General features: G+C 38.0%; 1 protein-coding gene across 2 annotated transcripts in view; it reads left to right on the top strand.

Moving 5' to 3' along the window:
* Nucleotides 1–14,211, top strand: part of ric1 (RIC1 homolog, RAB6A GEF complex partner 1) — a 78,321-nt gene that overhangs the window by 19,278 nt on the left and 44,832 nt on the right. For both annotated transcript variants that reach the window (XM_089123761.1, XM_089123760.1), the window contains exon 2: nt 147–254. In XM_089123761.1, coding sequence (XP_088979887.1) covers nt 147–254 — 108 coding nt within the window. The remainder of the gene's footprint in view (nt 1–146; nt 255–14,211) is intronic.

The following is a 14,211-nucleotide window of genomic DNA, read 5'->3' as shown; positions in this document are numbered from 1 at the left end:
AAATAGCTCTCTCTAGTTCTCATAATTCTGTCAATGCAGGCAGATAAATAATATTGTTGAATATTAAATTAAATGTCCCTCATAACTAAACCACACTGACTCAAATGAATTCACATGTCTAATTGTGTCTGTCTGTCTGTCTGTAGCCCAGCGTGTTGATCGTCAGCTATATTGAGTCTGGGAAAGCGGCCGCTCAGTTCGGCTTCTATCAGCAGGTGGAATGGAAACCCGACGACTCCATGATCGCAGTGGCGGTGAGTAAAACACATCTGTCTTGTGTGTGTGTGTGTGTGTGTGTATGAGAGCACGCTTTGAGTTTTGTTTTGGTTTCTGTGCAGCACATTGATGATGCGCTCCATCCCGTCAGTTGGATCTGAGGTTTTGTTTAGTTCCTCCAGAGTTGCTCTTGTGCTTCAAATCAAACCTGTGGTTTTCTCTGAGCCGTTTGCTGCAGATCGTGAATACAACACAACCTGAGACCAAAACATACTCTACACTAGGCTATAAGAGATTCAACCAGGCACTCAGGTGAAGTATATCCGTGATAGGTGCTCTTAGGGTAGGGAATCGATCCAATGAAACAACATGCAGGTCCCAGGCATTCAATTAATGGAGGAGAAGGCAAAGGTTAAAAAGCCTTTGTTGAATATGGCTTATTTCATTATAAAAAGTTACAAGCCAACATGTTTCGACCCACAAATGGTCTTCTTCAGGGCCAAGTAACACACACAATGATTATCCTTTATCCATTTATTGAGTGCCTGGGACCTGCATGTTGTTTCATTGGATACTCTACACTAGGGCTTGCACAGACTAGTCGAGTAGTCGAGAGATCCACTAGTCGGCGCCGTTGGAAAAATCGACTTCTTGAGCGCCCATTAATAAAATAAAAGAATTCAAAATGGCGAACGTCACCAACAGACACCACACATCAGATGTGTGGAAGTATTTCATCAAGGATGACAAAAATATCATAGTTTGCCAATTTTGTAAGAGGCCGCTCACATATCGCACCTAAAAACGCTCTCCCGTTGCATCTTTTCACTTAAGGCGGGCGTACACGGTACGAATTCTGGTGGTCGGAAGATCGTATGTCCAGGCACACTTTACGAGTGAGTTTATCCGAAAATCGTACGGAGGCAGTGATATACGACACGATTTTACGACCTGCTGGATTCCGAAGAAATCGCACGAAGTTCTGCGCTACAAACTCTCTCATAACTGCCTATAAAATATTGATACAAGCCGTGATTATTTCAGCACCGGGAAACGGACGTCCAGTCACCCTTGTGTGTGTGTGTGTGTGTGTGTGTGAATGACGGTAGGCCATTAAAAAAAAAAAAAATTTCAAGCTCTCTGAATGATTAATTAGCCGTTTAAACCACCTCATGTGAGTGTTTGCAATTAATTTTGCTGCGAGAAGCTATAGCGCATTGAACGGGGCGTGAGTGAGCTTGAGCGCGTTGTGATGGGGGGTGTGCAGGTGCCAGATCCCGTGTTGTCAGATCCACATAATGGAAAGGTGACAGTATCTGGACTTGTTTTTTGGATTAATGTCACAATTTAGGAAGTTATTAAAGTGGTTCGTAATATATTAATCTTATTTCCAAAACACAAATTTTTGAACTTATTTCAGATTTTTATATAATTTCTTTGTTTTTGTTAGTTTTTGCTTGTTTTTCGTAGCAATATCTGGCAACATTGTTCTGTCGGCATTAATAAAAAAAAGCTTAGGCTGTAGACAAACTGTAATTTCTTTTAGGAAGAAACAAACGTAATGGTCATCGTGACGTGTTAGAATCTGTAAGAAATGCATAACACTATCAAAAACAATTGCAATAGCAGATGTTTCAGAATGAAATGGCCAGTAGGAACAAGGCAGATGCGGTTTAGTTAAAGGAACACTCCGACTTTTTGGGGCTTTAGCCTATTCACCTTACCCACCAGAGTTAGATAAGTCCATACATACCTTTTTCATCTCCGTGTGTGCTATAAGTCTGTTTGACGCACCCACCGCTAGCCTAGCTTAGCACAAAGACTGGATGTAAATGGTTGCAGCTTTCATACTAATCCAAATGAGTGACAAAATAACGCAAACGTTTTCCTATTTACATGTTGTGGTTTGTATAGTCACAGACTGTACAAATATCAAGGCCATATGAGACACAGACATCTTTTGACCGTATAAATACTATATTTTCTGAAGGCGAAGCACTGCTACTTGGGCAGAGTGATAACCATCACCTAAAACGCACCGTGACGAGGAGCAGAGAGTTCGCTCAGTGTTGGAGTAAAGAGTCAGCAATTACTAACGTTAGATAGAAAAGCATAGTTTAACATGGGTGTTTGCTTTATTGTATGAGCTGTGACAATAAACAGGGGAGACCAGGTAATACAGTACCATGTTTCATTGATTTCCAACCAAAAACGCACCCAGATTTATAAATATCACATGAATAAATAATTATTATTACAGGAATCAATATATTTTAAATGCAATTTATTAGCTGAACCAAATGTATTCAACAGTATATAATATACAGTATAATTGCATTACTATAGGATAGAATAAGGGGAAAGTAATAGCACAAATAGTTTTTGCACAATGAACTCACAGCCTATCGTACCCTTTTGCACGCTCAAGTTCGTTATTTCCATGGTTATTTCAAATTTAGGCTAGTAGGCGCGCCGCGCGCAGGGTGCAAGTTCAACGCGGTGAACGCGCTCGTTTTTTTTCCAAGCGCGTCCGCACTGCATCAAGATAAAAACATATTCATACCCTATAATCATATAATAGTGTCACTAACGTTACATTAGATCTGGCTAAAGGCACTGTTACAGTAGGTCATCTAAAAACATAACGGAACACTTACCTCAGCCGCAGGTGATCCACTTGTCCTGTCTGTGCTATCGATGGGATGCCCGTATCCTTCAGCACATTATGGTCCGTGTGGCAAATTCCATTTTTTCAAAATAGTCGTCCATTGAAATGTACCGAGCAAACATAATGTCTCTTGATAATCTATTTAGGCGTAATTTAGTTAGCCATTTCTTCATCCAGTCAGCGTTTTTAGTTGGAATTCTGTGAAACATGGGAATGCAAGCCGACAGCTCCCGAACTTTGTAGACACGCTTAAAAATTATCGGGAGGTCGAGAGGTGCTCGGCTCGGCTCGTATCTTCCTCGCACACGATACGAGCCGCGACATGCGAGCATAACCATTTCTCCCGAGTGAAAAAAATCATCTGCGAGCTCGTAAAATAGCAAAAAATCGCACCGTGTACGCCCGCCTTTATAGTAGCATGAACCACGTGTAGTTGAGTAGCTAGAGTATTGTTTTGATAAGAAATCGAATAGCAGAAATCAGTAGTCGTGCACAACACACACTCTGGAAAAGAGTCTGGAAAAACATGGAAAAGAGGCATTTTATCGCATGGCGTGTAGCTAGGACACAGTGTTATGCTTCAAATCAAACCTGTCTCTATGGTTTTCTCTGAGCCGTTTGCTGCAGATCGTCTCCAGAAGGATATTTCTGGCTCTGAATGTGTGTGTCTGTACATGAACACAACACAACTTGAGACTAAAACTTGTTCAGCACATGCATGAGATTCTGAAACATGTTCGTATCGAGCTGATTAAATCATCCAGGGCTGTTCTTCTGATGCATTGCGTGTGTGTGTGTGTTCATGAACTGCTTTGTTTTTTGATTCGTCGTTGAGGTTGGAGTTTGATTAAATGTCAGAAACACAAAATGCATGCAGATCTAGAAGGAAGTCAGAAACCCTTAATGATACGCTGTACAGAAGCCGTGTTGAGGTGAACCGCTGTCTGTTGTGTAGCGAGAGCTGAGACGTGTTCAGACTGGCAGCTACTCCTATTTATGGGCGTATTGGATTGCTTAGTTTGCAAAATAGCAGTGTTTCATGTGGATTTAAAGAGTTTTAAACGAGATTTAAGGAGTTTTGTTACTTAGCTGTGTGTTGGACGTGAGCCTAAATCAACTAGTTGATTTACCAAATCTGTAGTTTTGCACGTCTCTACTCTTGTATGTGGAGATTGATTGATTTGATGCTGACGTCACCACAAATGTACAAATGTATCTTCTCTATGCTGATAGTTCCTCCAGCGTCGAGTGCAAAACTGTTAATCTCACCACAAACAAGCCTAGCGAGCCGCCCACATTGGCAGTATTTTAAGGCATCGTGGATGAAGGCTGAGCCAAAAGTTGGGCGGCATAATTATTCCAGTCGCACATCATGTCCTTCACAGAGGAGTCGATTGTTTAAAGGTTAATGTGAGTTTTTGTGCAGTCGAGCGTCCGTCACTTGCCGAGGAAACGCGTACTGTGAACAAAACAAACTGTGGCTTCTCTTTTGTTTAGCTGCATAATTGCTGTCATTCTGCTCTATTAATGCAGACCGACAGATCGAGATGAGGAGAGACAGCTCGACGTTTGTCTCTTTAAATGCCACAGAAAAGATTGAACGCGCGCTCGCGTCTGTCAGTCACATTCATCGCCGTTCCCTCGGTTGATAATACTGTACAGTCACATTCCTTCCATTGATCAGCACATCATCCACTAAAATCTACAAGCCCTCTCTCGAACTGGGTTTTTTTAAAGGATTAGTTCACTTCAGAGTTAAAATATCCTGGTACTTTTTTCACCCCCACGTCATCGAAGTTATTCATGTCTGGTTTTTGAGGAAAACATTCCAGGATGTTTCTCCATATAGTGACTTCAGGGGGGTCCAACGGGTGGAAGGTCTTTGGTTACAAGATCCCAGCCGAGGAATAAGAGTCTCATCTAGACAAACATCCGCCATTTACGGAAAAACAACATTTGTTTACTTTTTAACCACAAATGGTCGTCTTGGACGATAAAGTTAGATATTCTTTCCATTGTTCCTCACGTCATCCACTAATGCAGTGTTTCCCAACCCAAAACAGTATACTGATTTTGCACTTTTGCGTTTCCATTTATTTATTTTTAAAGAGCTGTTTATTGAATTATGTCTGCTCTGTTTTTAAAGTTGCACACTCATCTATAATAGATGTTTTTAGCTGTTGCTCTGCTGTTTTTTTTAGGACTGCACAATATTGAAGAAAAATCCGATATGCGATAAGTCATTAAAAAATGTGATGTGCGATACGATAATGTTTAAAGTGTGCAAAATAAACTTAAATTATCTTTGAAATATATTTAAAATGATATAACCAACATGTGTTTCACAATCTTTTTGTAACAAGAAAACGTCCCTACTGCCTCTGAAGTGAACATCAGTGTTATTAACATCAGTGTTTTCCTGAAGAAGTGTTATTAACATCAGTGTAAAGCACGCTTATTCTACATTAGGGTTATTTAACAACAGAAACTGAATAATCAAATGTAAAAATAAAACACTGTTTAGTTTTCACTGTATGAATTAAATATATTATTATTAAAGCTACAAAGAGCAGTGAGTGATTTTCTCTTTGTCTTTAGTTCACCATGACCCTGGTTATTGCAAGCCATTGCGATATGCATATCACGATATTTACATATGTGATATTTCGATAATTTCTATATATTGTGCAGCCCTACTCTTGCGTCATGAGCGCCACATTTAAAGATGTTGTCTTTAGTTTGTGTCCTGAGACTGCCCAGAACCGTTGTTGTTGTGTGTTCTCCTGGTCTGGTTGTGTCAGACTCGGGTGGCATCAGAACCATTGTGTGTGTTCAGACACCAGAGATGCGTGTTTCCACTGCCTGACGTCACAGCGGTGCAGAATTACAGCTCAGCCTCAGGCTTCATTTCAACGTTCTTCCCTGTGTCTGAATAAACATCACTATTTAGTCTTGATACCGATGGCTTCGGGTCATCAGCATTACTGACGCACCACATGACCGATGATGGCCGGTTATTTTCCTCACACAGTTTTAACTGATGGTGTTTGACTCTGCTTTCTGCAGGTTCATTTACATGAGTCACAGATTATGACATTGACATGGATACGATAGTTTATCTCGGGTCGGTTCAAAATGTTACACGTTTTCACACATTTTCCCTTTCAATATATCACAGTCACAACACAGTCTTATCAGACTAGACATTTTAATATTTATTGTGCATTAATAGTGCACAATAGTGGTGCACTGCTCATTAATACAGTTTAAAAGACATTCTTAATTATTTTGAATCTTAAACCTGTGATTTGTGTTCCATGTGTTTGCAGTTTATGGTTTTAACTTTTGATTTTTGATTTTGTTATTCAGCGGAGTAAATACTCCATAATATTCCAAATGAATCCAAAGAGAAGTGCCGCATTTCTGCCAGGACAACTCTCTTTTACTGTGTATACTGTAACTGAGAGCCCAGAGGATCATGGAATATCTGGGTTAACTGATTGATTCTGAGAACTCGTTTTTCCATTTTAGCTTTTCCATCTTGTCAGGAACATGTTCCAGATCACATTTCACCCAATATCAAAAGAAAAAACGAAAGAAATCCATAAAGAATCCTCTTCACTGCACCCAAAAAAAAATCAAATCAAATTACAAATAATGTAGAACATAAATCAATGTAATGATTTTCATTACATTAAAACAATGAATTTATTATTATATTTATTATAATTATGATGATAAATTTGCATTATCATAATTTGATATTATAATTATTTTAGCAATTATTTTACCAGCTTCGTCTTCTGTCTTGATCTAGTATATCTGGATCCGTGCTGATTTTGGGCTCCTTTGGAGTTCAGTAACTGGAGTTTTGTTTTGTGTGCAGAACATTGATGCGCTCCGTCCCGTCGGCTCCATCTGAGGTTTTTGTTTCGTTCCTCCAGGGGAATGAGTTGCTCTTATGGCTGTGTGTCCAACAAAGCATTTTTAGCCAGCTGAAAACGCTTGACGCTCTGCTGAAGTGAAAACGCCTAGCTGTGGGTGCTTGAGAGTGTTTTGGCAGCGCAGCGTTTTTTCAGTCGAGACGTTTCATTGCTATGATACAGAATATCCGCAGCACAGTTTACTTGTAACTGATTTCGCAGATAATTTGTTTCATACTAAAAGTATTTTTATCCATTTTGTTCGGTTTGTTCTTCTGGTTGATGTCGTTGTACAGAAAGAATGTTGTGGCAGTTGGTGGGTGTGGTATTAGCCCCGCCTCTCCTCCACTGTGATTGGATGGCTAGGTAAAAAGTGACGGTGATAAACGCTGCGTTTTACCCAAAGTTAAGAACACTCTTCAACTCTCAGCGACCAGTATTAAATTGGGGGGATTGATTGCGATTTCACTTTTTTGATTTTAAATAGTGTGTAATGTTGCTGTTGGTGCATGAACAGTATCTGCAAAGTTGCAGCGCTGAAAGTTTAGTGTAAGCAGAGATATCGTCTTTTAAAAAATCAGGAAGTATATAGCCTACAAAAACGACTCGATTGGGACTACAGCTGGGTTTTAGACGTCACTATCCCATACATTTGCATCAACCCTCCCTCCGGACGGAATATGCAGGAAAGGGCATGATCATATTTCTGCGGCTCGTCGAGTGTGTTGTTCACGCAGCTGTCAGGTCTTCTGTGTTCGGGCTTCCCACGGACGCTGTACTTCGTCAACAATGGAGACAATTAATGTTTGATTATGTTCCTGAAAATTACGATCGTAATTTAGCTCTCTGTGCTGCGCATTTTACGAGAGACAGCTTCCAGAATCTCCAACACTGAGTTCAACACCGTATTCAACAAGAAACTGTTACTAAAACATGAAGCAATTCCGACTTTAAAACTAGAGTCAGCAGTTGTTGGACCACAACCTGTAAGTAGGCCAAGACATTTTAAATGTATTTGCATGTATAATTCCAGATGTAGCCTTGTGTTTTAGTTTTTTCAAATGCCAGCGCTGGCTTCATAGCCACTAGGCTACTAGTTATGCTATTTTGTGTCTACGACAAACACATACAAACATTATGGACCTGAATTGTGTATAAGTACTAATGTTTTAAACGTATTTTTCATGTATAAATGCTTTATGACGTTATTTTCTCAAGAACGTAAACTTGCCACTGCTGTTTGAGTATGACATTAGCAGCCAGTCAGTTGCTATTGTTGCCAGTCAGATGCTATTGTGTTAAACAAACGTTTATAAAGTTAAAAAATGTAGCAAATTATCATTCAGATACGTTTAGTAAGAGCCGTGTGTGGTGAGGTTCTGCTTGACCCTTCATCGCCGCTTTCTTGGTCTGATTCTACCTCAAACTGATACTGCAGTTCGACACATTTACATCTGGACCGGAGCTCGCGTTTCGCCCGTAAAGGTAATGGGGGTTAACCTTCCAGACAACGTGAGCGACAGTTTAGCCAATCACAACACACCAGCCCAAACTAACCAATCTGAGCCCACTGCCCGTTTCTGAGGGAGTGTTTTCATAGACTCAGGAAGTCAACCGCTCGTTTGAGGACAGAGAAGAGCGTGTCTTACGATAAAGGTGAAATTTATGAAAAATAAGACTTTTAAAAAAAGAAAAACCACGAATACATGTTATATTGCACCCCATAAACACAATCATGCAAAGAAAAAAAGCAGTCAACCCCCCCTTTAAACATCGAGGTATCATCACTTCAGTGAGAACACCGCTCAGCGCCTCATTACGCTTATGGCGTTTAAAAAAATGTTCCGCTCCCATTGAAAACAATCAAGAAGATACACCAGACGAGTGAAAAATGCTTTGGTGGACACACGGCTTTAGGCCTTTGCAGGTTTAGTGCGAAATTCGCATCTGAAATTTCTGCACGTTAAAAAATAAATATGGCCTTACATTACGTCAATCATGCACACTGCCTCTGAAACGTTTTCTGCGTTTTTCGCATCCTTAGAAAGCAGTTTGAATAGTGTTTTTTTTGCAATTCAGAGCCACCGAATCACGAATACGGAAAAAATGGCCTTAACACCGTGTCCGTGTCCTAACCAGAGGCGATGCGACAAGATTCCAGCGACAAACATCTTGTCTGTCCACACTAGACGCGATAGCGAAATCAATCAAAATCAAACAAAACTACCAGCCAATCAGAACAGCATGTGGGCAAGTAAGAGAACCAGAGAGTCGTCCTGACGGCACTCGCAAGAACATGGACAAGTACATCATCAAATTCACAAATATTACACCATTTAAACATTATTAAAAACACAAAATGAGTTACTACAACAATCTTTGTCAAAGAATACACTTGTTTGTTCACAGTTTGAACGTTCTTGTTTCCATTTGTTTAATATCAAGATCTGAGGTGAATTATCTACTGTTGCTTTTATGGCTGTAGCTGCAAAGCTGGAGCACTAAATCATATTCAGAGTTACATTATATGCTTTTAACATTAAATAAAGCACATAAACAGTGCCTGAGATTATCATTGCCACACTTTGAGTTTGTTCCAGCGCGACGTCACAGAAAAATAGAAACTGTTTCTAATGTAGAATCATTGCGTGTCGCTGTTGCGGCTGGCTAGCACACACACTCTGATTAACGTAGAAAAGAGGCATTTTATCGCGTGGCGTGTAGCCTAGTTAGGACACGGTGTTATGCTTCAAATCAAACCTGTCTCTATGGTTTTCTCTGAGCCGTTTGCTGCAGATCGTCTCCAGAAGGATATTTCTTGCTCTGAATGTGTGTGTCTGTACATGGACACAACACAACCTGAGACCAAAACTTGTTCAGCACATGCATGAGATTCTGAAACATGTTCGTATCAAGCTGATTAAATCATCCAGGGCTGCTCTTCTGATGCATTGCTTGCATGTGTGTGTTCATGAACGAGTGTGTATGATTGCATGTAGGGCTGCACGATTATGCTCTTCAAGTTTACTTCAAAATGAATATTCTGTCATCATTTACTTGCCCTCAAGTTGTTTCAAACCGGTATGAGTTTCTTTCTTCTGCTGAACACAAAGGAAGATATTTTGAAGAATGTCAGTAACTGGTTCTTCAAAATACCTTCTGTTCTTTGTGTCCGGCAGAAGAAAGAAACCCATCCACACCCCTAATCCTACCCAAGGGGTTTACAGTGCGTATAATTTGCACACAAAAACCATTTTTTTGGTGTATAAATGGCATGAGAAATAAAATTTGTGTTAAAGATGTGCACTTCCTGAAATCTGAGCGGTTTATTCTTACACATCATCAGACCTGAGAAATGCTGACTCGAGTTTTTTTCTCTTGTGTTTGACGCTTTCATCATCCTGTGTGTGTAAATGTGCTGCTGTGTGTGAACCCTCGTGCCTTCCTAGACATCACAAACACAGAAACATTTAGACTGATTATTGAAACATTCTTAATTTTGTATTTGTGTACTGTGGTTTTTGCTTTATTTGATAAAATCTCCAGTTTATAACCCATATTCAAGATTTTTAGCACTGTGGTTTTATTGTTTGTATTATTTTAAATAATAAAGTATTTTTATACCATAGTTTTATGCTGATTTTATAGCAGTATAAAGTAGCGTATTGTAATGTTTTAGTACTGTGAATATAGAATAGAGTAATTTAACTTAAATATTTGTGTTTTGTTTCATTTCAGCAGGATTACAGATTTTTTTTAACTAGAAAATAAAACCGTATTTAATATGTTAAAAATAATTTTACATTACTTAACATTACAACTGTAAAATGATAATGCTAATATTTGTGGCTGTTAAACCATTCATTTTATTCGATATTTGTATTGTCCCTATAATAATGTGTTATGATCAGTGTTGGGAGTAACGCATTACAAAAGTAAAATATTACAGTAACATATTACTTTTTGCTGTAACGCAGTAGTGTAAGGCATTACTAATCAATTTTCAGTAATATTTTACTCGTTACATGTTCAGTGAGGCTTGTATTACAGTTGTATTACAGTGAGGCTTGTTCTATGTTCTATAGAGACCGGAGAGCCAACCCTTCCTTATTCGATCTGCGCAGTGTAATTAACAGAATTACAAAAAAATATATTTTGCGTCCTATTTTTTTGTCACGCATGAATGTGTGTCTTTTCCCTAATATTAAAAATAAAACATAGACTGATATTTGTCTAATGTCTGGAGTCCTTTGAGGAAGTAGCCTACACGTTTCAATACATGTATTTTCTGAGAATTTTTATTTCAAGTTTTGACTGCAAATGTCATGTCCATAATGCTGGACTTCCCCAATTTTAAATAATTTATCCTCAACTAGTTTTGTGGTGTAGGTCTACGTATTTTATAATGTTAACTTCAAATAATACTAATAGCCTAATTTAAAGATAAGGCAGCATTGGATCTGGACGGTAAGGAGAATAACGCTGGAGTTGGAAGAGGTGTGTCGCAATTCTGTAGGTTCGTGGATCTGAGTGTGACCAATCGCGATTTCATATTGCATATCATTAGAAGCCCCAAAGATAAGTTCTACTTAGTTATTTTGGTGAAAGTAACTCAAAAGTAATACATGAGTAATGTAACGCATTACAATTCTGAGACAGTAATATTGTAAGGTAATGAATTACTTTTAAATAACAGTAACAAGTAATACCTAATGTATTACAGTTTGGAAGTAACTTGCACAACACTGACAATATTACTGTCTCAGAATTGTAATGCGTTACATTACTCATGTATTACTTTTGAGTTACTTTCACCAAAATAACTAAGTAGAACTTATCTTTGGGGCTTCTAATGATATGCAATATGAAATCGCGATTGGCCACACTCAGATCCACGAACCTACAGAATCGCGACACACCTCTTCCAACTCCAGCGTTATTCTCCTTACCGTCCATATCCAATGCTGCCTTATCTTTAAATTAGGCTATTAGTATTATTTGAAGTTAACATTATAAAATACGTAGACCTACACCACAAAACTAGTTGAGGATAAATTATTTAAAATTGGGGAAGTCCAGCATTATGGACATGACATTTGCAGTCAAAACTTGAAATAAAAATTCTCAGAAAATACATGTATTGAAACGTGTAGGCTACTTCCTCAAAGGACTCCAGACATTAGACAAATATCAGTCTATGTTTTATTTTTAATATTAGGGAAAAGACACACATTCATGCGTGACAAAAAAATAGGACGCAAAATATATTTTTTTTGTAATTCTGTTAATTACACTGCGCAGATCGAATAAGGAAGGGTTGGCTCTCCGGTCTCTATAGAACATAGAACAAGCCTCACTGTAATACAACTGTAATACAAGCCTCACTGAACATGTAACGAGTAAAATATCACTGAAAATTGATTAGTAATGCCTTACACTACTGCGTTACAGCAAAAAGTAATATGTTACTGTAATATTTTACTTTTGTAATGCGTTACTCCCAACACTGAATATTGTAAGGTAATGAATTACTTTTAAATAACAGTAACAAGTAATACCTAATGTATTACAGTTTGGAAGTAACTTGCACAACACTGGTTATGATGTTTGGTTCCCAACATGTCTTGCCTGGTCCCCCAGTCCATCTCTCGCTTCCTTGTTTGTGCAGTAAATATATAGGCTATAAACTCTGGTTTGTGTGTTTAACACAAACCAGAGTTCAACTCTGGTTGCTGGTTTGTTTGTGGTTACCAGTTTCACATGTGTTCAACACACACTTGCATCACTGGTAGTTCCTTTAGTTCTGGGTCAGACCCGACTCTGGAACTGGGAAATAGACCGGCACCTAATTCAAAGCATGCACTTCTGCATTAGTGACGGGTCGGGAACTCATAAATTATAGTGCAAAAGCCCCTTTATGTGAGAATAACTGTACATGAATTACACCTACAACGTTTCATCTCATTACCACACACACACTGATGTTCGTTAAGTGAAAACGCTTCTGGTGAAGATGGTGTGTTTACCAGAACAGCACTGTCATTATTTGTATCCTATCTGATGTGATGTTCCTCTGGGGTTTCTTACCATGACTGAAGAATCTTCTTTGATTTTCTGCAGTCAGGATTCCTGCGTCGCTGGGAAGCCATCCATTATCCCGCGTGTGTGTGTGTGCGTGTGCGTGCGTAACGGATCAAGTCCGGCTCACTCCTGTAATCATCCTTCAGCAAACAACCGGTTCAGGACACGCACATTAAACCCTATAGACACAGTGTAGATACTGTTGCCAATACTGTTTATATTATTTTAGTATTTTTATTTAGTTTTTTTGATTTGTTTCCATTTTAGACTTTAATTTATTTGTATCTTATTTTTTTTATTTGATTTAATTTCTTGATTTAATTTTTTTATATATATAGTTCATTTTTTGTTTTACTGTTTATTGTTATTACATTACATTATTATTAATTATTCATTCATAAATTTTAGAAGCTAATAAAATGTTGTTTTTTACGGTTTATTAGTATTATTTTGTTATTGATGTATTTGTATTTAGATTCTAGAATTAAATTTATTTTTAGTTTATTTAAATTCTTTATTTTTTATTTTGTTTTGTTTTATTATTTATTAATTATTGTCGTATTGCTTTATTATTGATATATATATATATATTTTTTAGTTAGGTACATAGAAAAATATTTATTTATTTTTACCTTTTATTGTATATTATTTTATTATTATTAATGAATTATTTTATTTGGATTTTTTTGATATTTATTTAGATTTAAGAACTTAATATATTTTTATTTTATTTTTCATTTGATTAATCCTCTTTTTTTCTTTTTTTTTACTGTTTATTATTTGTTTTATGATTTATTCGAATTTTTGTATTTGATTTTTAATGAAATTAAAAAACGACACTCATATTTCAGGTTTTGGCTCGTGTGTCCAGATGTCGGTCAGTTGATGTTGTTTATTTTGGAGAAGTGATATGTAAAGTGACAAGGATACGCTTTTAGTCAGGCATGCAAACGTTTCTCCACAAATGGTGGAAATTCAAATCAGGAGTGATGCGAAACATCATCCCGCGTCTCGTCTCGTCGTGGCGTCGCGTGAGCGTTGTCTTTATCTGTGTTCTGGAATGTGCGAATCCTCCATCGCGGAGCCGCCAGTAATAATAGGATGGACATTCCCTAGAGCTTTTGTTTGAGTTTCTGGGTCACATTGGGATCTTTGAGTGTGTAAAGACTTCAGTGTTTGTGTGTGTGTGTTTTTAGACGTCCTGTATGAATGATTCAGATGATAACAGATGTTCATTCCTTCAGAAAAGTGGCTCTGGTTTTACCTCACTGTCCCACAGTTCTGCATATTAAAGTTTATCTAGTGAGTTTGTTGGAATAAACA

The sequence above is a fragment of the Pimephales promelas genome, chromosome 19 (assembly GCF_988280905.1).
Source record: "Pimephales promelas chromosome 19, fPimPro1.hap1.1, whole genome shotgun sequence".
NCBI lineage: Eukaryota > Metazoa > Chordata > Actinopteri > Cypriniformes > Leuciscidae > Pimephales > Pimephales promelas.
Note: the sequence above shows the minus strand (reverse complement) of the source record. Positions and strands in the feature narration are given on the sequence as shown.